Source organism: Haemorhous mexicanus, chromosome 6 (assembly GCF_027477595.1).
Source record: "Haemorhous mexicanus isolate bHaeMex1 chromosome 6, bHaeMex1.pri, whole genome shotgun sequence".
Classification (NCBI taxonomy): domain Eukaryota; kingdom Metazoa; phylum Chordata; class Aves; order Passeriformes; family Fringillidae; genus Haemorhous; species Haemorhous mexicanus.
This window is the reverse complement of record NC_082346.1, coordinates 12,487,418-12,509,288: the sequence shown is the minus strand read 5'-3', so window position 1 is coordinate 12,509,288 and position 21,871 is coordinate 12,487,418. Positions and strand designations below refer to the sequence as shown.

Here is a 21,871-nt window from a genome sequence, read left to right as displayed (position 1 = left end):
GCCCGCCTCCCGGCGCGGCCGCGGCTGAGCCCACGTTTTTGGACCATCTTTAATGAACTAAACCCACGAACACCGGAGCAGAGCGGCAAACGCCCGACACAAGGCTAAGCGGCCATCGCTGCTGCCTCCGCCCGCCGTCCGTCCCTACCCCGCCGGGGAGCAGCCACCAGCTCGGCGTTTGGATCACCAAACGCAGGAACAGGGCTTGACAAACAGGGACCACTGAACTAGGGGTGAAACAGCAAAAATCCCAGTCCATCCTCCTGCCTCACATTGCCAGGAGCTTCCCCAGCGCTTCAAGTATGGCTTTCCATTCCTTAATTTGAGCTTGGAAGTAGGAGTGCTTCTCCAGGGCGTGCTGGTTCTCTTCTTGTGCTGATTTCCACTTGGCCATGGCTATCTGTGGAGAAGTCAGTGCACACCACGTTTTACTAACAACAGAATAAGGAACAGAAAAGCCAAGTCCTAAAGCATCTGAGCTTTTCCTCCCAAACCAAGATAAGTCTGGGATTTCATTTACCTTGATTGCTTGTGGAAAATGTAAATTTATCTATGGCCAAAATTTAGGAAGTCTCCTATAACAATTATATTTTAGCTCTTGAGTTTCTTATCAAAAATTGTAGAACTGAATGACGACTATTTTGGTCTTATATTGGTAATTACTAAAGCCACTTGTGCTTGCACACTTCTCAGTTTCCCCAGAGATTACCCAGGGTCACTGCTCTGCAACAGTTTAATTCAAATGCTCTGACTTCCAGAATAACAACCAGGCTGGTGGATCACTCTATTTAAAAGGGAGTAACAGTTTCCTTAGTAAGTGTGTTTATATTAAAAGAGGAATACTGCAGGTTTTCATCTGGCTCATGTGGAAGAAAGGAGAATTGGGAGGAGCAAAATATGAGGGCCTGGTGCTCACTGCCTGGTTGAGTCAGTCTTACCTCAAGCATCTCCTTCTCTTTTGCAACTCTGTGACAAAATAGCACCAATTCTTCTGTGACCTTGTTAGTTAGCATCTAAAGAGTCAAAAGGAAAATGACTTTTAATATGATGCAAATAAATGTGAGTCTCAGTTGTTTCAGCATCGGGAGAGAAGGGTAGGGGCACACAGACCCCCTCAAAGACCATTTCAAGATTTTCTTACTGTTGTCTTTTCCCGGCAAGCACGCGTCTCTTTCTCCTCCTCTATGTTGCTACCTGTAAGGAATACGGGAGGTGCATTAATGAACCTCTAACAGACACATAACTCTGAGAACAAATAGCTTTTCATAGTGACTTTCTACAGCAGGAAATACTAAGTTAGTTTATCCAGGCCTGGGCCTACTACAGAAAGCAGTTCTTACTCTAAGCCACAAAAAACTCCCCCAAACCCTGGAATTCCAGCAGTATTCCCTAAAAAAGGAAGCACAGTCCAAATTTCTTGTGAATAGTCACAACAGAAGAAAAAGAAACATTCTGGAGAAGGAGTACCAGGAAGTAAGCAAAGTGCAAACTCCATACCAGGATTGATGTTTCTGCTTTCTAAAATGGTCATGCAAGTCTCCTGAATTTTCTTGAGCTTCTCAACTTCATGGACCAGCCTCTCGTTCTCCTTCTTTAAATCCCTTAACTTGAGAGTGCCCTGGTTAACACAGGTTGTAAGTGAGGCAAGTTCCCAAGGAGATTTTCTTCTCCTTAGTAATACTGACACTAACAACTTCACAATACTGCACTTGGCACCAAGAATCAGACATTACCTTCTGTCTCTACCACCACAGCAAATTAGGCTGTTGCACGTCCTTGCCCCAGCTTCTTGACAGGATTGATATATTTATTACATCAACACACCAGAGCAATTACTAGAAAAATCTGATCAGGGACGAATTCCTTTTAGGCAACTCTATCATCTTTTCTTGTGCTCTCTCTCATTTACATAAACATTGCAAGCACTGAGGAGCATATAAACATTGTGAAGAAAAGGGTGTCTTAGGTCTTTAGGCCACAGCATTATTCCCTACACAATCCAGATATTACCAGGCAATTGGATAAGCTGATCAACCTCCCAAGTTGAATGCAATTCCCCAAGAAGATCAATAAGCATGTGGATTAGAGTGATCTGGCTGATAGTGTCAGAAGCTTTGGGAACATTTCATAGGAAGTCTCAAAGGCTCTTAAGAAAATCAAGCTGTGAGATAAGAGGAATGATCATCCCACAGATGGAAAACTGGAAAATAAAGTGAGATTTTACAGCTGTATGTTTCCAGGTGGGCCTCCTGTACATGACAGAAGTGATACTAAGCATGTCCTAGAGATATCTCTGAGAGCCAGGGAATAATGAAATGCCAATTCTGACTCTAAACCTGATTCCACAAAATCAGGTCTGTTTGAAACAGAAGTCCCTGAACAGTCCCAGCTCTCTCAGCCTTTCTTCCAGTCCCTTAACTATCTCTGCGGCCCTTTCTTGGACTCTGCCCAGTACATCCATATCTCTTTTGTACCAGGAGCCCAGAACCAGACAAAATATTCCCAGTTTGGCCTCCCCAGAGCTGAGCAGATGGGAAAACAACTTGCAGAAGAATACAAATACAAGAAAACAAGCAAGATAATCCTTAACATGACCCTGTATAGATCAGAATACAGAAATTACTCAACAATTTATTTATTTTTCTCTCCTATCCTTACCTCTGCTCTTGCTAATTGTTGTTTGAGTGTTTCCACCAACTGATTCTTGTTTTTCAGCTCTGCTTCTAGTTGGTGTCTGCTGAGAGGGCTGTGGAGTTAAAGAGCAAAGACTCAGGGGCAAAAATACCAGTGTTGCTCACCTCCTAATTTCCCTTTGCCCTTTTTTAAGCATTTGTTCTGACCAACAGATTTAATTAGCAAACTTTGCAGGAAAGCTGCACATGGGTGAGAGCTCATCACCTGCCTGCACAGGAGAACACCACAGCACAAGGACAACTAACAGAGATGGGAGGCACATACCGTCTTGCCACTGTCTTCTTTGAAACTGGTTCCACTTTCTTCTCAGATTTAGGCAACCTTAAAAGAGAGATAAAATGCAATTACCAGAAGACTACAATGTTCTTGCAGATCACCAAGCCTGTTAGTTTAACAAAATGTCCAAAATGAGCCATCTTTAGGACATCTGCCAAATAAATCCATCAATATTTTGCTTTGATTTACCCTTGGTTTGCAGGCTTGAAGACACTGTCTGCTGGAACGTTTGAGGCAAAGTGAAGACTGGGAACCACGCTGAGCTCTGGCTCTGATGTTTTGCTGACACATTTTCTCTTTGAAGGAAAATTCATTTGCAATTCTGCGAGAAAAAGACAGCTGTGAAAACACCACAGACTAGAAGTAACCTCCATTAAGGTCTCTTAAGCCTTTGAGGTAAAGCAGTTATATCTGGCTAGAATGCAGACTTTTAGGTAGAAGTAGAGGTAGAAGTAACTAAGAGTAGACCTCAAGTTTTACCCAGGACCAAGGGTCCAGAATAAGCCACAAACAGGTCAGATATAGGCAGTGTTAAAATACAATTACCAGGCTAGCACTAATGAGTTTGTAGTGATAATAGACAATAAAGAAGGTCTCAATATCAAGCAGACATCATGCCACAAAGTTGTTCAATACTGGAAGCAAAACAAACACAGCCCACATGAAATTCTATTAAGAGACCTCCATATTTTGCTACGAGTGTATAGCTACTAAAATAACATAGAAAACTAGCTTTTTATGTAGAGCTAATTTCTCCTAAATCACAACTGTTTAAGTATATAAAGCTTTGTTCACACAGTGGCTTTAGGAAGTTGCTTTTTCTCCCTCAAGTTAAGTATTTTTCAAACGACACAGCCATTTACATTAGAGCAATGCGGAGTTTCCACCGATACAACCCAGCTCCCATGTTTTTAACGCTAATCCTGTATGCATCCCGCTTATACAATGCTATAAAGTCCTTTTAGTAGCATTAAAAGATTTAGAAAAGTAAGAGACTGTGAATGAAGCATCTTTCGCATCAATGGGCCGCTATCTTCAGCCGGTGGAGGGTACACACAGCAGGCTGAGCATTAACCTAAGTCCTAAACAGGGACCAAACAGTGGAATAAACCTTCTAATTAGATTTTGGAACAGCCACAACGTAGCCAGGCAGCGATGGAGCTCCACAACGCCGGCGCTCCGCTGCACCCCTCGGCCGAACCCCGCCAGCCGTGCCCCCCTGCCCGTCCATGCCCCGCACTCACCTGCGGAGGGCTCGGGGCGGTGGAGCCGGGAGTGCACGGGGATGCGGGAGAGCCGCCCGTCCATGGCGGCCGCGCTCCCCTCAGGAGTTCAAACTGGAGCGCGCCGGGACGGTTGGGCGGGTCCGCGCATGCGCGAGGGCGCGGCGCGGGAGGCGAGTGCACGGGGCGGGGCGGGGCGGGGCGGGGCGGGGCGGGGCGGGGCGGGGCGGGGCGGGGCGGGGCGGGGCGCGCGCGCGGGCGGGGATTGAGGGCGCGGGCGCTGCCTCCGCTTCTCGCTCGCGCCCCGTCTGCCTCGCGCCCGCTCCCGCCTCGCGCCCGCTCCCGCCTCGCGCCCGCTCCCTCAGGGGAGGCGTTGGCGGCCATTACGGGGGCAACAGCCGCGCGCGAGGCTCCTGCCCTCAGGGAAAGGCGGAGCGCAGTTCCTTCCTTCCTTCTCTCCTTCTTTCTTTCCTTCACTGCTTCCCACTGCCTCTCACTGGCTCACCCTGTGGTTTGGGCACTCGAAGCTCGAAGATCAAGGAGTTTGTGGCCGTCTGTGCGGACGTGTAGGAGTCAAAAGCTGTGAGGGTGCCGGTGCTGCTGGTGTGTGAGGTACTAAAATTGTCTTCTAATGCCGCAATGTGAAATGGCCATCTGTATAAAATGTTTCCCGACTTAAAGACATTTTTGTGGTATTTGCTAACATGGTTTTCTTAAAGGGTGGGCAGTCTCTCCCGATAGCAAAGGGGAGCAGCTCCTTGAGGATGCTGCAGTTCCAGCCTGAGGGTGGCTTTGGCTGCCTAAATAGCCCCCTGAACATTCACTATGACAATTTCAGGATAAAACCCTAAAACTGAAAAATGAAAAATACAGAACCACGCAGCTGACATGTGTGACATGTTTCAAACTCTGGTATTAGCTTTAAAAGTCCGTGTCCCTAATGGATATCAGGGATTTGCTGCCTGTCTCCCACAGCGCAGGAACAACTTGTGGATGTCAAAAGAATAAGTATTTTAAAGATGTGTAGTTCCCTTTGGAAAATATATTGGGCACTTAAAAGATGAATAAGCGCAGTGCTCTTGGTGACAATGAAGCATCACACAGATTTTAGGAAAGGTTGTTATAAGCATTTATTGTATGTCAGCTTGTAGAGAGAATGTTTTATTTTTCAACAAATAAGGGCAAATAAATGTTTGTTTTCCTGTTTGTTTCTGGTAGAGGGGGGGAAACCCTAAAATTCAAGATTCACCAGATATGTGAATTTAAAAAAGTTACATGTTTGAGGGGAATGCCTTGAGTGGAAACATAAAGAGGACACGACAAGGCACCTGAGTCTGGGGGGGACAAGGACTTAATCCCTCAAGGGGGAAATTCACACTGAAAATCTTTGGCAGTATTAGAATTCCTTCAGATAAGACAAACAGAAGTTCTTAGTGGAAATATATTTGGGCTGGATTCTGCAGCCTCTTCCATGGTCAGGAAGAGGCTGTGTCCACTTAGAAGCTTTGACAGGACTTTTTATAATATCTGAGCTATTTTGCTGGGGTCTGTAGATCTGGACTTTGCATAAAATAGAAAATTAAATACTTTATTTTTTATTATTCACAATACACTTCACTTGATACCTAGATTTTCAGTAGTTCAGTTTTGGGATTTTTTTTTTAATTTTTTTTTTTTTTTAACATGAGCTCTCTTGCTCTGTCGTTAAATACCTGGGGAGCTTCACCTCATTATTTATCTCAAGCAAACAAAACCTAATCACGTAGGAAATGACAAACCAGGTGTACTTGATAAGTCCTGTGAACATGGCACCACACACTGGAAGTCAAAGGGCTTGTAGTCCATCACAATGGCTCTCATATCCTCACTGGCATCAGATCTGCTGATTCCTGTGAAAATACACATTTTGCACTGCTGAAATACTAAGAAATAGTCTCAGTCTCAGCTGTAGGAGAGGTGGGAGGAAAAAATTGATATTTACAGCTCTAAGGACATTCAGGCTTCCCCTTTCCCTGGCAGCAGCTTTGCTTTCTGTGAGGTCTCAGCTGTTGTAACCAGAACTTTGTGCACTGGATCGTTTGATCCAAACATCAGGCATGTCTGACTGACTGTTGGGCAGCACGACTGGCCCTTCGTTCCCCAATCCAAACCGATTTTTCCACGAAGAGCTGTTCTGCTGTGATGCAGCTGGAGAGACATCAAAGACGGTCTCCCTCAGGTCCAGCCGCAGGGTATCTCTCTTCCCGTTCAGGTAACCTCGCTCTGCGTTACCGTAGGAGTCAGACAGCTCTAAGGCATCGGGACAGGAACTGGCTGATTCAGCGAGCTTCAGGCCTTGCTCGAAATCGCTGATTGATGTCTCGCTAGAGATGTTGAGCATATCAAAAGAGCTGCCAAGAGAACAAAGGCATCTGTGAATTTTGTAGATGTCAGCAGCAGGGAGAGGGCTGTGGTCTGAGGTATAATCTGACTGCTGCTGGGCAGTGTCACTGGAGCACTGGGATTTATTGAGCTGCCCTTCTTCTTTCATGCCAGCCGGCTGGATGTGGTCCAGCCCAGACCCCTCCCATGCTTTCAGACCGTACTTTCGACAGCGACAATCTCGGCAGAGTCTCTCCCTGTGAATTTCTGTTTCTGAGGTGCTGTGCTTGTAAGGAGAGGAAGTTTGCAAGGCAGGACACTGGCACAGGCTGACTGGCTGGTCTCCGAGGGTGTCCTGCAGACTCTGTCTCTCTCTTTCCAGGGAGGGGTGCGTTCCCACTCGAGGGCATCTGTTGTCTTCAACTTGTATGTCTTCAGAGAGCACAGAGGGCCGGTTGGACAGCTTGCTTGTGGAAGTGCTGTTGTCAAAACTGTCACTGAGTTTCCTGGATAAGGGTTGGAGCTCGTATTGCTCGTTTGCAGTGTTGGACTCCTGGACCTTCCGCAACCGGTTTTGCTTCTCGCTGCCCCCACAGGCAAAGTTTCCGTTCGGCCCGGAGTCATCAGAGTAATCTTTCATGGTGTGGGCACAAGGCCAAAGGATCTGCCCGCAGTTCTTCTCCGGGCCGAAAAAGCAGCAGAGTGACTGGAAGAAGAGACTGGCAAACCCACAGCTGATACAATTGATCATCATGATGAATATCCCCAGCTTCCTATATGCCAGGATCGTGGCAGGCAACATAATGACCCCTGCAGAGAAGAGAGCAGAAGCTGCCATGGCTGTGGCACAGCTCATCTGCTTCAGGGAAAAGGCCACTCGGCTCAGGCGGTCGGAATGGGGGCACAGGTGATAGGAGATGCAGTAGTTGACAGTGAAGTCAACAGAGAGACCTACTGCAGCTGAAATGAAGAGAGACTCCACTGCGTTGAGCTGCCATTCCAAGAGGACCAAGAGGCCAGTGGTTACCAGGACAGTGCCTGCAATGGCAGTAACAGAAAAAATGCTAAGGAGAACATTCCAGGTCGTGAGCAGAAGCACCACGAAGGAAATGGCTATGGAGAGCCCCATGACCACCATGGTTTCTGTGCTGAGACTGTGCTGGAGGTTGTACAGCTCTAGTTTACTGGTAAACCACCCGTTCTGAAGCCCCACAGGGGCAGTTTTCATTTCCTCTGTTACCCAGAGGCTGATTTCCTCATAGAATTGTTTGGCTCTGCTGTAGTTGAAGGTATAATGATAGATAGTTTGAAACTGCAGCACTAAGGCAGCGACATTTCCTTCCCCATCAAACCTGAGGCCCATATCATATGTTTCTGCCCCTTCCCTGCCCTCTTCCAGGAGCATCATTTTGATGCAGTGCAGGAAGACTTCGCTTCTGTAAGGGAAGGAGAACTGGTTACAGCAAAGGTTGAAGCTGTGGTCTCGCTGGGAGCACTGGCGGCTGTTCATCCACCTGAGAAACTCCTCCATGAAGCACACAGTAGATTTCTGTTCTGCCTCAGGGTAATAGAAAGTTTTGTTCTTCACTTTTTGGCAGAATTCGAGGAGCCACTTCTGGGCATCAGGGTTCTGGATGGTGAAGGTGGTGTCTGTCACTAGGGTGCCGTTGCTTTTAGGATTGAAATGGTCCCCATTATCCACGGGCAGAATGCCCCAGACTATGGTGACAGGCATACGCTGCCCTTCTCCGTGCTCCAGCCTCTCAAACATGAACTGGTGGCAGTACTCGGAATCATACCTCTCAAAGGGATGGCTCAGCCTGAACACTTGGACGGACGATGTCTCCAGAGTCGGGAGTTTGAGTTTGGGGTTAGAACAGGAAATGTAGGCACCTCCTATGGCTAAGGCAGCAAACCAGCAGATCCAGATGTACCGAAACTTTATGACCCCACAAGGCAGAAGCTTTTCAAAGAGCAGCTTGGAGGTTTCAGACAGTGTGTTCTGGAGAGCCTGGAGGATGTAATGGATGGAGAGAGCAACTCTTTTGTGGCTGCTGTTGTTCCAGTAGGCTTCTGGCTTGTAAACACACGTTGTTGCGATGTAGCGCTCGTAGAGCACGGCCGAAGAGGGCAGCCAGGTCATCATGAAAACCAGGTTCACCAGCACCGAGGTGCCCATGTAGACGGCGAAGCAGCGGATGGCTGTGATGTTGCTGATGTAGCTGGCATAGAAGGCTGCACCAGTTGTGAAGCACGAGGCCAGCATGAGATAGGCAAAATGGTGCATGGTTTGACTGATCCACTGAGCAAGCCCGGCAGAAGGGTTCTGGCTCTTGCTGAGGTTCCACAGATCGAAGAAGACAAAAGTGTGGTTGGCACAAATGCTGCTGAGAATGATGACTGCTGTCAGGTTTACAAAGGGGAAATAGGTGAATCTGAAGGCCACCTTGTACAAGAAGTAGGAGATCATCAAAGAACTGGCAACAGCAAGCAGGACCATCAAAGTAATAAACACCGAGCGTAAATAAAAAGAAATACATAGAAAAATAGCTAATATTGCCAGGACTGGATACTTAGTATCAAGTAAAAGGTAGTGCTGGAATAGTTTCTGTTTAAGGCCCAGGTCCATTCCAGTGATAGATGTGTAGTTATCAAACAGATCCCAGGTTTCAAGGTTGTCTAAGTAGATCCCCATCATAGATGCACCTTTTCTTGTAGGCAGGAAAAGCAGGCTGTATTTGAGAGAGGGCACTTGGTACTCCATTGTCTGGGGACTGAGAAAGTCCCTGTCAACCAGGAAGTGAAGCAGCTGGTAGATGGCATTGAAGCGGGTACATTTTTCTGGGACTTGGGCACACTGAGAGTGTTTCTGTCTGGCAGCTTTGGAGCCTATGCAGGATGGAGTGAGGACACCTCGGTGATAGTCTGGTGCACAGGCACGGAGCAGGGCCAGGGTGTGGGAGATGTCTCCTTGGGTTATCTCCAGACATGAAGACCTGTTGTACAGGACAGCAATGTAGTTCCCCAGGGACCAGCTCGGGCAGCATTCGTTGGCTTCAGTGCGCTGGCAGAGGTCTCTAAAATGCACGTGGGAGCGTATCTGAAAAACATGAGGGGGCATTGGGTCAGACCCTTTCTTGCAGCCTCAGTGTTCCTTACTCACTGCAGTAATCCTCTCCCTCTCCCTCTCCCTCTCCCTCTCCCTCTCCCTCTCCCTCTCCCTCTCCCTCTCCCTCTCCTCTTTCCCCTTTATCAAAGGTGTACCACCCATCCCTGGCCATCCTCCCAGGGACAAATCCCAAACACCAAAATTTTGGAAAGTTGGTAGCCTTTTGCAAAAATTAAACTCTAACTGCAGGGGTTTTATATTTTATAACTGCAGATTTGAAATTTTGGCTCCTGTAGCAAATACAGCTCATCCAATTAAACTTCCCACTTGTAAAACTTGCCACCAGTCTCCAAGCTGGTAGCTCAATTTCTGTAATTATGTTCTGCTGCCCAAAATTCTCAGCAGCTTCTGATGGACACCTTTGGCTTCTGGATCAGCTCCTGTTCAGTCTCCATTTATTCTTGTTTAATTTGCCACTGGCAGGTGGGATCATCCCTATATTGCCAAGTAGGTGAAGTGTTTTTGAATCCTCCAGGTGAAACCTGTTGCATAGCTGACATTGTTTCTTGTCTGGCATCCTCTCAGCAAGACATCAAAGATTGCAGCAGACAGAAAAGAGACAGCCTGTACATGTGTTCTTCCTACCATCACTGACCTTGTCTTGTTCCATTTGACACATAGACTGAATTGCTTGCAAGTTCCATAAGCTCCCAGCAGTTGTGGACATAAATACCAGTTGGGAATAGCTCTTTTCTGAAATAAAGAAGAAGAAAAAAAAACCATAAAAGGATTCGGTAATGAAGATGAATCAGACAGTCTGTTTGGACTAGACTCTCTTCACAAAAAAAAAAGAAATATATATCTCTGTCCATAAGACTGCTCTGGAGGGCTCCCTGGAGGGAAGCAGGTCACAAGAGCATGTGCCTTGTGTGACCTCACCCCTGCCCCTTGAAATTGGTCAGCAGCATTAGGGCATTTTCAAAATCAAATGTCAGCTTGCCTTTAGTGACTGCTGGCATCTGGTTCTGCATCCCTGGAACAAAGGAGGAGCTTGAGCTCAGCCAAAGACCCCCAAGGACCTGTGGGTTTGATGTGTGACTTGTTTCAGAGGTGGATAGAAGGCAGGGACGAGAACAAAAATATCTTAATGCTGTTCCTCTCCTTTCTACTTACTAGTGCTCATTTTGGGACAAATTTGGGAGGTGTTGGAGTTTTCTGTTTTTCTCTCCAGATTTTACTGCCATCTACAGTTTTCAAGAAAAAAAGAAGGAAGGAACAGAGAGGGAGAGGGAGCAGACAAGGGGAGGGAGCAGACAGCAAGCGAGGAATACGCTGTTTTTTCAGAGTATTCGCATTTGATATGGGTAAATGGTGAAAACATTGATCCTTTAATGTGTGCTTGCAAGGTATATTTCTAAAGGGAAGACAAGAAATATGTCAAAGAGTTAAGAAGGAGAAATGACTCTTCAGAATTTCTGAACCAGCCTTTTCTGACCACTGAGGTATGAAGTGCTGGGAGGGTGCTGTCAGAGCTCTCACAGGTAGACTTGCACACACTGCTTGCTTAGAGCAGATACAGAGTACTCCCTGTGTCCTGAGCTCTGATGGTGCTGTCTGTTGAGTTCTGGCAGTGCAGTATTTACTGCCTCATCAAGATTTCAGTCACCTGGGGGACCACAGAAGAATCCATCTGCTCCATAGATGGTTTCCACCATTCTTCGTGTCCTCGCTGCTTGTTCTCCCTGAGCAGCCTTCTGTCCTCTGCCAGTGCCAAGGTCATCATAGCTAGCAAGAGGGCAGATTACTGTTAATAACTGTGATTATTAACAAGAGAGTGTCTGGCTGGGAGTTACATTCACTGACAAGGCTCTGGTGCCAGACACAGCAATAGGAAGCCTAAATCCATTGCAGGCGCACGGAATTCAAACCCTCCAATGCCTTGGTTGCTTTTAAGCATAGGATGTATGGAATTCACATAGATATTTTGGAATATTGAATATGTGATTTTACAACCAACATGTTCCTCAAATCCCCCAAACCAAGCTCAAATACCTTTTCTTCTTGGCATAGGGAGAAAGGGAAAGGGTCTTCTTGTAGCCTGTATGGCTCTCGATATTCCTCCACACAGTGAGCTTCCTGCCAATGTCAGTGTCCCGTGGCTCGAAACCCTGCACCAAGGAAAAGGGCTTTGTCACAGCTCCACTTCAGCTCAGCTGTCCTTAGGCCTCCTCCAACACATGGAAACTGTATGAGACTATTACTGCATCATGGAGAGATACACGAATTGAACTCTCCCTGGAAATACTGCATCCCAGAGATAAGAGAAAAAAAAATGAACCTTTTCCCTTTCCCTTTCCCTTTCCCTTTCCCTTTCCCTTTCCCTTTCCCTTTCCCTTTCCCTTCCCATCAACAACGGTGACAATTATGTCTCCCTGATCTCCTAAGAATTTATCCTCCTTTTTAATTTATCCTCCTTTTTAGTTCCTTACAGAAATGGCACTAATTCTCCTTTTTGTGGACAAACTCTAATGTATTCTTATTTTCTCAAGATTCCTCCCTGAACTGGAGGCAGGGATGATATTAGGGAATGTGGCATTCCTCATGGAAAACATTCCATATGCATGGTGCTCAGAACAGAGCATGCTCTCCAAAAGCTTCATGCACAGACTGTAGGAACCAAAGCCAGATCCTCTATCCAGTCTCTGCCAAGCCTAGCTATGCACTGTGGGCAATCCCAGCCTTCCGTCCTTGGAAAGGGAGCAAAGGGAGCAATCCCAGTTTGTGTTGGCAGTGTCTCCACACTGGAGTGAGGGCCCTGGTGGGAGTGCACAGCATGGCTGAGGGATGAGCACGGGCTGTGTTCTCCCTCTGTGTCAGGTGCAGCTGTGCAGGACTGGCACATTCTGCTCATCTTGGAGGGATGATTGATATCACTGGTTGGGCGTGGATTTTCCTTATGTTCCTATTGATCCCTCAGCTGTAGAGACTTACCATTAGTGGTTGTGAAAAGTCAGGCAGATTCCCAACCAGCAGCCCAGCCACGGTGCAGATCGCCGCCGCCACGGAGCACAGCACCAGCACAGCCAGCGGCCACTCCGCAATCAGCTGCGAGTAACTGCAGTCAACAGGAGGAGAAAAAATGCAGCTGGTAAGATGCTTCTGCTCTGAGCACAAAACCTGCTGTTGAGCCAATGAGCTGTGAGTAACAGGAAAGAAAAAATCAGGGTCTCTGGTTTGCACAGTTATTTACTGTGAAGCTTGGAGGCTCTAGTGCAGCTATTAATGAACATATTACACCTCTAGCTGGATATTTGCAGGCAGATATAATTAACTCGGGTAATTACATTTTGCCTCTCTGCATTTTCCAGCTTTTTCAATCAGAAATAATAAAAACCAGACTCTTGTGTCCTCAAGCAAAATGAAGCTTTAAACATTTAACTTCAAAGATTGCATTTAGAAAGAGCCTCTTAATTTCCCTCGCATTGTGCAATGTCAGCTGGTGGCTGCAACAGTTTAGGCTACAGATTTCCAAACTGGACCCTGAGAAATCTTTGGATAATTATGAAGAGTCCTTGAAGGTAACTGACCTAAGCAAGCCCACTGTCATTGGTCTAAATTAGTGTATTTACACACTGCTCTAAATTCATACATATTCACTAGAATACATTCAATTGTAATGATGTATCACAACATTTTGAGGACATCAAAACCCTTCCAGGGAAGCAGCTTACTCTGGCCTGAGTATTATTTGCCAGTTACTTTTGTTCTTAAGGAGCTTGTGTAAAATTTTCTATCCCAGTTCTGTTTTTCCTTTGGGACAAACTGTCTCACTTAGAGGATGATCTATAAAAGTTACTCTCCCACATTTTTTACCAGTGCAAGTTTTACTGTGTCAATATTTTTGTCTTCCTTGAAAATATCAGTTGAGATGTAAGATAGCAGAATGGGTTCCTGCTCTGGTTTGGCAGGCTAGTTCTTTTGTGTTCTGATGTATATCTGAAATATAAGAAATTCTTTATTCAAAAATAGCTGACAAATATTTGTTTAGGCAAGTGAAATAGTTATGAACTTTATTTGAGATAGAATGTTTCTCCTTGCCTGCTCTTTTGCCCCTTTTGCCTGGGACTCCACCGCAGCTATTTCATAATTAGAAGTCATCACAAGCACTTCAAGCAGCTTTTCACATTTTTCACATGATTTTTAATTTTTTTTTTGCCTTTTTTTTTTTCAATTTACAATTACCTTATCAAGTTTGTTTTCATAGACGAAATGTTTACTATGAAAATGAACAAAACTGCTCTTTACTCATTAGAGTACCTAGTTTCTGGAGGCTGTTTTGGATATTTCCATGTCCTATTACCAGAAAAAAAAGAACAAAAAAAAAAAATCAGCTGCAGTCGCTGATGACAGAAGGTGCTTATCCAAACCATCCAGAAGCAATAGTTTACAAAAGTCAGATTTTAAACAGAAGTAGAAGTCAATAAAATTAATTTTGATAAATGTATTTAAAATTTTCTGTCTTTTGAAAAGGTGAGTTTATTTCATGGATGGGCACTTTTCCTTATTGCTCCTCTGATAGGACAAGCTGGATTAATCTAACACACACACACATTATATATATATATATATATATATATATATATACACACACACACACACACACACACACACACACACACACACACACACACACATATATATATATATACACATACATATATATAAAAAGCTACTGTATGGGTTAGAGCCAGGCACCTGCCCAAGAACAGCTACTGAGACAGTGTTACTATTCATTAATGCAGGTTAAATTGATCTCACAAGCAAATGGAGATTTTTCCAAGGAGTGGAAAGCCCCAGGAGCGCTGACCTCGCCTCTGGAGCCGGGCCTGCTGGGATGTCACCAGCAGTAGCACTCTGCTTCTCCTAATAGCAGAACAGGAGAGCGCTGAGCACAGGGTACAAGGACAAGAAGCTTTTGCTGTTAAACATACCTTTTTGGCATCCTGAAAGCTTTGTCATGTCTGCAGACAGAAAGGAAAAGAGATGTGTTCATTTATTATTTTCCTGGGAAGCCCAGTGCTGGGCTGATCCCTGAGCAGGTTAATGCTTGCAGCGCTGAAAGCACCAAGGTGAGCCAGTGCTGACACAGTTCTGTCACTGTGTGAATTAGTTAAATGAATAATAGAGCCTTTTCCTCTCTCATTTTAACCAAACAGGATGGGAAGCCATGTAGTCACTCCTCACTTTGTCCCTCTCAGAAAACCCTCCAGAGAGTACTGGACATTAGCAATGCAGTCCTATAGAAATCCCATTGCAGATCTCATCCATTAAAATCCATTAAAATCTATCTGGTTTAAGTGCTTTTCCTGCACTTCCTAAAGTGTTTCTTGACAAAAGCAAACCTCATTTTCAAATCTCATGAGCTGGGCTAGCAACAACTATAGATAGTTTTTATTTTCTGTTTAGCTCAACTCACCAAAAAGGTGACTCTCATTTGTTTCCTGGGTCTCTCCAAAGACTGTCTTTTCAGACTATAAGAGCAGAAAGCCAGTGGAGCTGCTAAAAATATTTTATTTGGATTTTCTTCACAGAGGACCATTTGTCACTCCTACTTGAAGGGCTCTAAGAGGGGAAATAAAGAAACCTTCCTCAGGGGATCCAAAGTTTGTTAACGAATCCCTGAGGACAAGCTTTCCACCAGCATCCTGTCAGAAAAGCTGCATCTTGCTGGGTCAGATATCTCCAGGACCTTTTGTTCTGCTCTCTCTGCACTGAAACATCCCCTTGAAACATGCCCCAGTCTGGCACAGCCTTGGCTTGGTCACAGCTTCCAGAGAACGGCTCCCACCTCCTTCCACAGCTGTGCCAAGCTCTGCTCAGCCAGTGCTCCCTCTTCCTCTCACCCTCCTACGCTCCTGCTTAGACTGGGAGAAGGTCCTGCTGCACTCCAATATCTGTGTTGGGCAGATGGTCCCCCTCCTTGCAGCAGCCAACTGGGGACCTTGAAGCAGCTCATCCTTCCTAGCCTTGTTATGAGTGGGAGAAATGGAAAAGCAGTGGAGGAGAGCTCCCCATGGCAGAGTCACTCCGGGTGGCTCATGAAATAAATGATTCTGTGTTTTGCTTGTCACACTAATGCTCTGTAGATTCGGAACAGAGAGGAGCAGAGCAAAAGCCTCTCCAGATTATCAAAGCGAGGTCTCTCTCCAGCAGTACACTGCCCATCCTGTGCTAATTCCCTCACAATAGCTCTTCAAGCAGATTTGCTTGGATTAAAAACCGCATTCTGGCATTATTATGTTATCACTTTTCTGACTGCTGGTGCTGCACACTCTGCCAGGGATTTACAATCGTTGTGCTTTCTACTTAAATAACCTGTTACAGAGGATGTGGTTGGCAATTTTGTTGATAGCATATGAGTGAAAAAGGATCCAGAAAAAGGATCCCGGAAAACGATTCAGAAAAAGGACCCAAGCTCCTTTGACTGCAGTTCCTCTACACAAACACAAGCAAATTAAATCCTGTGTAAATGGCTGGAAAATGAGACTCTAAAGGGCCTTTGTGCCTAACACTGCTATGCTGTACACAGGCAAGAAAGGAATCCTGTGCCATCTTTTATCAGGATTCAGTGGCTAGGCTACAGCAGTGAAGGGATCATGATCTCTTGTGCCAAGAGTGGACCCTAAAAGGCACACTCAGGAGGAAGGATGGTGCTGGCTGGAAGGAGCAAAGGTTGTAGCTCAGGCTCTTGTTACACAGGCACTGCACCCAAATGGATTCTGCCACGGACAACAAAGAATTCATACACTGGTTGCTGCCCAACCTGGAAAGCCAAATAATGTTCCCCCCTTTTGTATCTCTCACTGCTCAGCTGTAGCCAGTGCTTATTACCCTCTGCTGCCACTCCCTTCCAGCACTGGCAGCAGCTTCTGTGGGGGCAGGAAAAGAACAAACTCTATTCCCACCACTGAGAACTCTGCCAAGATAAAGGACTGGCAGCTGGGTGGCTTGGAGTGCAAAGGGAGAAGATACAGAGGTAAAGGAAGATGGGCCTATTCACAGCTGCATGACCTAGGAGTGACCGAATGACCTTGGCTTTAGCCAGCCACTCCCTTGAGAAGGAAATCCCACCTCTCCCTGGCGTGGGAATGGCAGCCCTCTATAGGCCCACACAGAGGTAGAGAGCCAACTGGATCCTTCCGTGTATTTTGGAGCAGCTGTTGCCCTGAGCTGAAGAGCAAACCCATGTTTCATCCATCGCAGCTCAGACCCTGCTCATCCCTCCCACTTCCCCCCACCGAGTCTGAAAGATGCTCTTTTGAGCTGCCCTCCCTGTGCCTCTTACCTGACTGTGACGACATGATGTTGCACTGGCTGCCGCTGTCCGGGGGACCACTGCTTCCAGGGCGTTTCCGAGGCCTCATGGTGGGAGGCTGGCACAAGATCACCACTGGAAAGGTGGGAACACAGCACAGGCCTCTCGTCATGCCCAGGGAGCGAGGGCAGGCTGTAGCTGCCTCGGGACTCCTCCTGGTTGCAGGGGTAATACAGGTGGTGCTGCTGTGAGTCCTGTGAGCTTGATGGCACCTGGCCATTGGACTGGGTCGAGACTGGCCCAAGCGTGTGGCTGGAGGAGGGCAGGTTGTCTTCTCCCAGCCCATGGGATGCAGGAATGGGGCAGTGATGGACTGGGCAGATTTTTTCCCAGGAAGTGCCACTGTAGCTGAGCTCAGCATTCCCAATCTCTGGCATGGCAAGGCAGGTCTGGCAAGGTCCTGCATTTTGTTTTTCCCTATGAGAGAAATGAAGGGAAAGGTAAAATAGGAGAGGTTGAAAGGCTGCCCTGGGGAGTTGCATCCCAAGAACTGGATATCCTCACAGACCTCCCACATAACACAAATGTCAAACCTCACCCACTGTAGCCTGTACCAGGAGTCTGCCTAAGGGCCAAACTGGATTATGCTTTTTATAGAGACATCCATGACTCATTCAGGGATCCCAAGTGATGGAGAATCCTGTAATCCATCCTTTGTGTGTTGCTCCAAAAATTTGAAAAATTTGGGTAATATACCATCCAAAAATTCTCCAGGATATTTCACTGTGCCAGGGGGGTCCTAACTCAGGACCCAGAGAAATTACAGAGGTCTGGACAAACAGAAACCAAAGGAATCTGCATATGAAGAAGCCACTCAATTATCTGCACTCCTTGGGAGGATTAATTAGTGTGATTGCTCTGCAGGAGGACTGGCACTGCTCCATGTTGGGTCAGCAGGAGAATGAGTCATCCCTGGCACTGACACAGCTGAGCAGGGAACCTGAGGGCTGTGACATCTAACAGGGCCTTCAGCCTCCAACCTGGCACATTCCTTAATGTCTCCCATGTCCTGCATGCTCCACTGGGCTCTTCAGGAACTTTTTAGACATATATCTCCCAAGGATGACAGCAACAAATTTTATTGGTCTTACCTTGTAGGAAGGGGATGGACTGGGATCTCTCTAGATCCTTTGAAACTTGACTGTCCTCTGGCTGCTGAATTTACTTAGGCAAAACATTTACAGACTCCAGTTCCCAAGTAATGAAGTGTCTGCAGGATACACTTCCTTCTCTCCAAGGAATGTAAAACATTATTTCATTCCTATAGGTCATGATTTATGGAGCCTGAGAGGTTTTGCTAGCTTAGAGAAAGTTTTAATAATACTTTGAGTGATTGCTTAGTATGTGTGACACCAAAAACCCCTTCACACACAATAGACTGAGGTCCTTCTGACACCAAAAATGTTTAGGAATTACTGTCCCAAGAGATGCAAACACCAGCAGTTTCTGGTCCTTGTTCAGAGCGCGTGCTATGGTCTCTTACAGCTGAATTATGTGTCTTGCTGCAGTGCCTGGCTTCCAGGATTAAAAAGGACAAACAGTTCAGGCCAGCCAGAATCACAAAGTGTCTCAAGTCATCAAAGAATTATGAGTATTGGAGCAAGACAGCAGTGAGATGATCTTTAGCCTAAGGCACCTGGTGTAATGTGGGAAAAAAATGAAGATAAGAAGTTGGGGAAAGGATGTTTTTTATATTTTGTAGAGTCCTTCTAATTTATTTTTCTCACAGCCTTGGAAAAGGCAGAATTTTAGTGATTACATGTCTCTGGAATTGCGCCCAAAGTTAACTGGCGGGGGATTATTAAAGACAAAAGAATCTGGAGAATACTATTAGCTCAGTATTGCTTGAAAATTGCTATTTTTTCCAGAAAGTAGGACATATTGACCTTGGCCATCTGTTCCAACATCAGCTGAGTTTATCAACACTGATAAACTATATTTCATGGTTGTACAAAATGGGCTTATTTCATTAAAATCATTACAGCAGAGTCATGTTTGTGGTAGTAGTTACAGCACTGCTGATGTGAACACTCATGGCACAAGCATCACATGTAGCTTCACTTGCACACTGTACCAGTCCAGGGACCAGTAACACAGAAATCTTGCCCGATTAACCACCATCCAATGCTACATTTAGTTTCTAAGCCTCAAGAAAGCTGCAGTAGTTACAGACACAGCACATTCCTGGGTCCTGACTTCAGAAGCCATAATTGATGTGCAAATGCAAAGTAGCTGGAAAGAAGTCAGTGTCTGTGCTGGAACAGGTGCCAGAAAACCAGCAGACAGGTGCACACGCCTTATCTCACCTCAGTGAGATAAGGTTGAGATAAGGTTGTCCCCAGCAGTTCCAGTGCTCATTTGCCTCTAAGCTGCCATCAAGGTACTGGTAAGACTTGAGCTGGTTCAATGCAGCAAGAGGGAGAGCAGCTGGCAAAGCAGAAGCTTCTGAACTGTGACAATGATATCCCAGTCACCCACAGAACTTGTCAAATAACGTCAACAATAGGCTTGAATTCCTTGCTGTCCTGTCCCAGGTGGATTAGTGACAGGATTACCTGGCCTTTCAAGTGTGTGATTTGTGTTAGAGTTCTGTGTAAAGGTAGTTCACAGCAGGAGATTCCACACTTGTCATATATGAGATTACAAATGCAGAGCCAGCAAAGCTGCTCAGCAGATGCAATCTGAAATCTTGTTTGGGGGTCTTACAGCCCCAACAGAGCCGTCCCTGCACAGGGAGGGATTCAGGTGCAGCACAGGGCAGGAGCGCTGCAGACAGACCAGGGAAAGATCAGGGCAGTCAACACATAAAATTACACCTTCAGTTAGTCATTGCACTTGTCTGCTAATTATAGTGGCAACCGATGAGAGGATGCTAAACCACCATGTCCCCTACAGTGCTGGTGAGCTGCAGGGGCAGAGGTTTTTTGGGACAGCTGACCTGGAGGATCCCTCAAGCCACTCTCTCAAGCTTTAAGTGTAAATCATCCCACTCTTCCCATGTGTCCAGTGACTTTTTTGTGGTTTGTAGTTTTGTATTGCAGGGAATTTTCACCAGAGAGCTGAGGTCATGGTAGTGTTATGCTTTGACAAGGTCTAGACATTTTCTGACTCCCTTTTTGTTGCTTCTAAGTTACTCCTCGACCTTGATCCCGTTGTTTTTCCTAGCTGCACGCTTTAAATAGGTGATGTTCTCCTACAGTGCATAATAATTATAAATACACTGCTGCACTGACATTTTTTGTTTTGGTGTTCCTACACTTGTACTATATTTCAGATTTTTTTTTTCCAAAGAAAAAGCAAAATTCTTATCCCTTTAAACTACTGTATCTGCACAGTAATCTGGACCAGAGGCTTTTCATGACTTAATTAGCCAGTCTGCCTCATCTGAGGGTGAGTATGTGACACTGGACAGAACAAAAGGGCTTTTACAAAATACACTTTGAGTGTGGTCAGGGAGAGGCAGGAGACCATGCAGTGACAAATTCTTCCTCCACAAACCCCTTGGCTACAAAACCTCTTGGTGGGGAAAGCAGATGCCAAACTCTTGGATATCGCAGATTGCCTCTGGGTTTTCTGCACATACGTTGGTAATGTTGAGTCTAATATTTCACACAAAATCACACTCTCCTTGTTTACCATCTTTGCTGTGAAATGCTGTCAAGTTCTGCTCTTCCCCCGCATGTCGTTTCCTAACTCAATCCCTGACCTGCTCTGTGACTTCAGATTCTGGAATAACTTTAGCAAGTTTGGATTATTCACTCGTGACTTCTCTCCATTATTTCTTTCTCAGACTAAACAATTACAGCTCTATCAATCACTCTCTGGATATGAGTTCCCTTATGCTCATCCCTCTCCAACTCCATGACAATGTGACCTTGGCTATCCACAATCTCCAGGGAAACCTGGAGCTTGCAAATAATGATCGGTTTGGATAATCACTGCTGGCAGCTCAGCAGAGTTCGAGTCTCTACTTGCTGCTCTCCCAATTAGCTGTAGTGCTGGTGAGCTTAACCTTTGGTCTGCTGAGGTCTGCCCCAGACACGTAGGCTGCTCCTTCTTCGCCTGAAACCATGTCGCTATTACTTTTCTAGGCCCTCAGGACCCTGAACTATGCTAGAAAAATGTTTCTGGGGATTTTTGATGTCTGTCTGCTGTCAGGCATGAGGAGAAGAGGGCAGAGCACCACACTGGACTCTGCTTGTCATGCTGACACTGATAAAGACTTCTATTTTTAAGATTCATTCGCACTCTGGGCTGTGTCAGATATTTGATTTCTTTGGGATTAAACAGGCAGAAATGGTGTCTTGGCTGCAGAAGAGCCTACAGAGGCAGCTGACAAGCCTCCATTTTCTTTTCCAGGCTCAGCTGGATGCAACCAGAGAGATGCTGGGAAAGGAAAAAAGAAGGGGTGTAAGGGAAGGTATCGACTAGGGTTAACTGCTCCTGTTACCCACACCAGTGAGCTGTGTTGCTCCCACTGTTTGCTTCCCTGTCTCTTGCCCTGAGATGTCTAGACAGAATAATAATCCAATTTGTGGACCTGCTCAAGCCACTCTGAGTGCAGCAGTGCTTCTCTGAGATGAGTACCAGGGCATGAACACCTCACATTATGTGGGGGACCCAGCAAAAGGACTGGAGCATCTTCCCACAAGGAAACAGGAAAGAGAAGGTTAGGATTTCTAAGGAGACAGTTTTCTGCTATTCCAGGTCTGCAGGGATGTGGAGCAGTGGTGGGATACAGCACTTGTAGCAGGAGCCAAGGGCTCTATGCTGTCAGTCCACCCCCCTGGCAGGGATTATCTCTCTCTTCCAAAGACCAGCATCCTTCTGCCC

The 21,871-nt window shown here is 46.0% G+C and overlaps 3 protein-coding genes across 4 annotated transcripts in view; 1 reads left to right on the top strand and 2 right to left on the bottom strand.

Annotated features, from left to right (window-relative positions):
- Positions 1–35: 35 nt before the first annotated feature.
- Positions 36–4,344, bottom strand: KNSTRN (kinetochore localized astrin (SPAG5) binding protein). The gene is made up of 8 exons (XM_059848174.1): positions 4,215–4,344; positions 3,160–3,292; positions 2,959–3,015; positions 2,659–2,746; positions 1,498–1,618; positions 1,142–1,194; positions 939–1,013; positions 36–400 (listed from the first exon to the last, which is right to left on the bottom strand). Exons 1-8 carry the CDS (start codon positions 4,276–4,278, stop codon positions 269–271), a joined length of 723 nt encoding a protein of 240 aa, XP_059704157.1. The 5' UTR covers positions 4,279–4,344; the 3' UTR covers positions 36–268.
- Positions 4,345–4,651: 307 nt separating this feature from the next.
- CCDC9B (coiled-coil domain containing 9B) overlaps positions 4,652–21,871 on the top strand; it is a 57,731-nt gene continuing 40,511 nt past the window's right edge. The window contains exon 1 of one of the 2 annotated variants that reach the window (XM_059848743.1): positions 4,652–4,805. The gene's annotated coding sequence lies outside the window, so the exon portion shown is untranslated. The remainder of the gene's footprint in view (positions 4,806–21,871) is intronic. The other variant, XM_059848747.1, reaches the window with a different exon arrangement.
- DISP2 (dispatched RND transporter family member 2) lies at positions 5,307–21,291 on the bottom strand. The gene is made up of 7 exons (XM_059848742.1): positions 17,009–21,291; positions 14,655–14,684; positions 12,655–12,778; positions 11,716–11,831; positions 11,330–11,448; positions 10,319–10,416; positions 5,307–9,654 (listed from the first exon to the last, which is right to left on the bottom strand). Exons 1-7 carry the CDS (start codon positions 17,518–17,520, stop codon positions 6,235–6,237), a joined length of 4,419 nt encoding a protein of 1,472 aa, XP_059704725.1. The 5' UTR covers positions 17,521–21,291; the 3' UTR covers positions 5,307–6,234.

Coding starts and splice junctions, on each gene's coding strand:
- KNSTRN (XM_059848174.1), bottom strand. CDS start 4,278: ATGGACGGGCGGCTCTCCCGCATCCCCGTGCACTCCCGGCTCCACCGC. Junction 3,293..4,214: donor CCGCCCCGAGCCCTCCGCAG/GTGAGTGCGGGG, acceptor TTTTTCTCGCAG/AATTGCAAATGAATTTTCCT. Junction 401..938: donor AAGAGAAGGAGATGCTTGAG/GTAAGACTGACT, acceptor ACTTCTCCACAG/ATAGCCATGGCCAAGTGGAA.
- DISP2 (XM_059848742.1), bottom strand. CDS start 17,520: ATGCAACTCCCCAGGGCAGCCTTTCAACCTCTCCTATTTTACCTTTCC. Junction 12,779..14,654: donor GCTTTCAGGATGCCAAAAAG/GTATGTTTAACA, acceptor TGTTGACTGCAG/TTACTCGCAGCTGATTGCGG. Junction 11,832..12,654: donor ACTTTTCACAACCACTAATG/GTAAGTCTCTAC, acceptor TCCTTGGTGCAG/GGTTTCGAGCCACGGGACAC.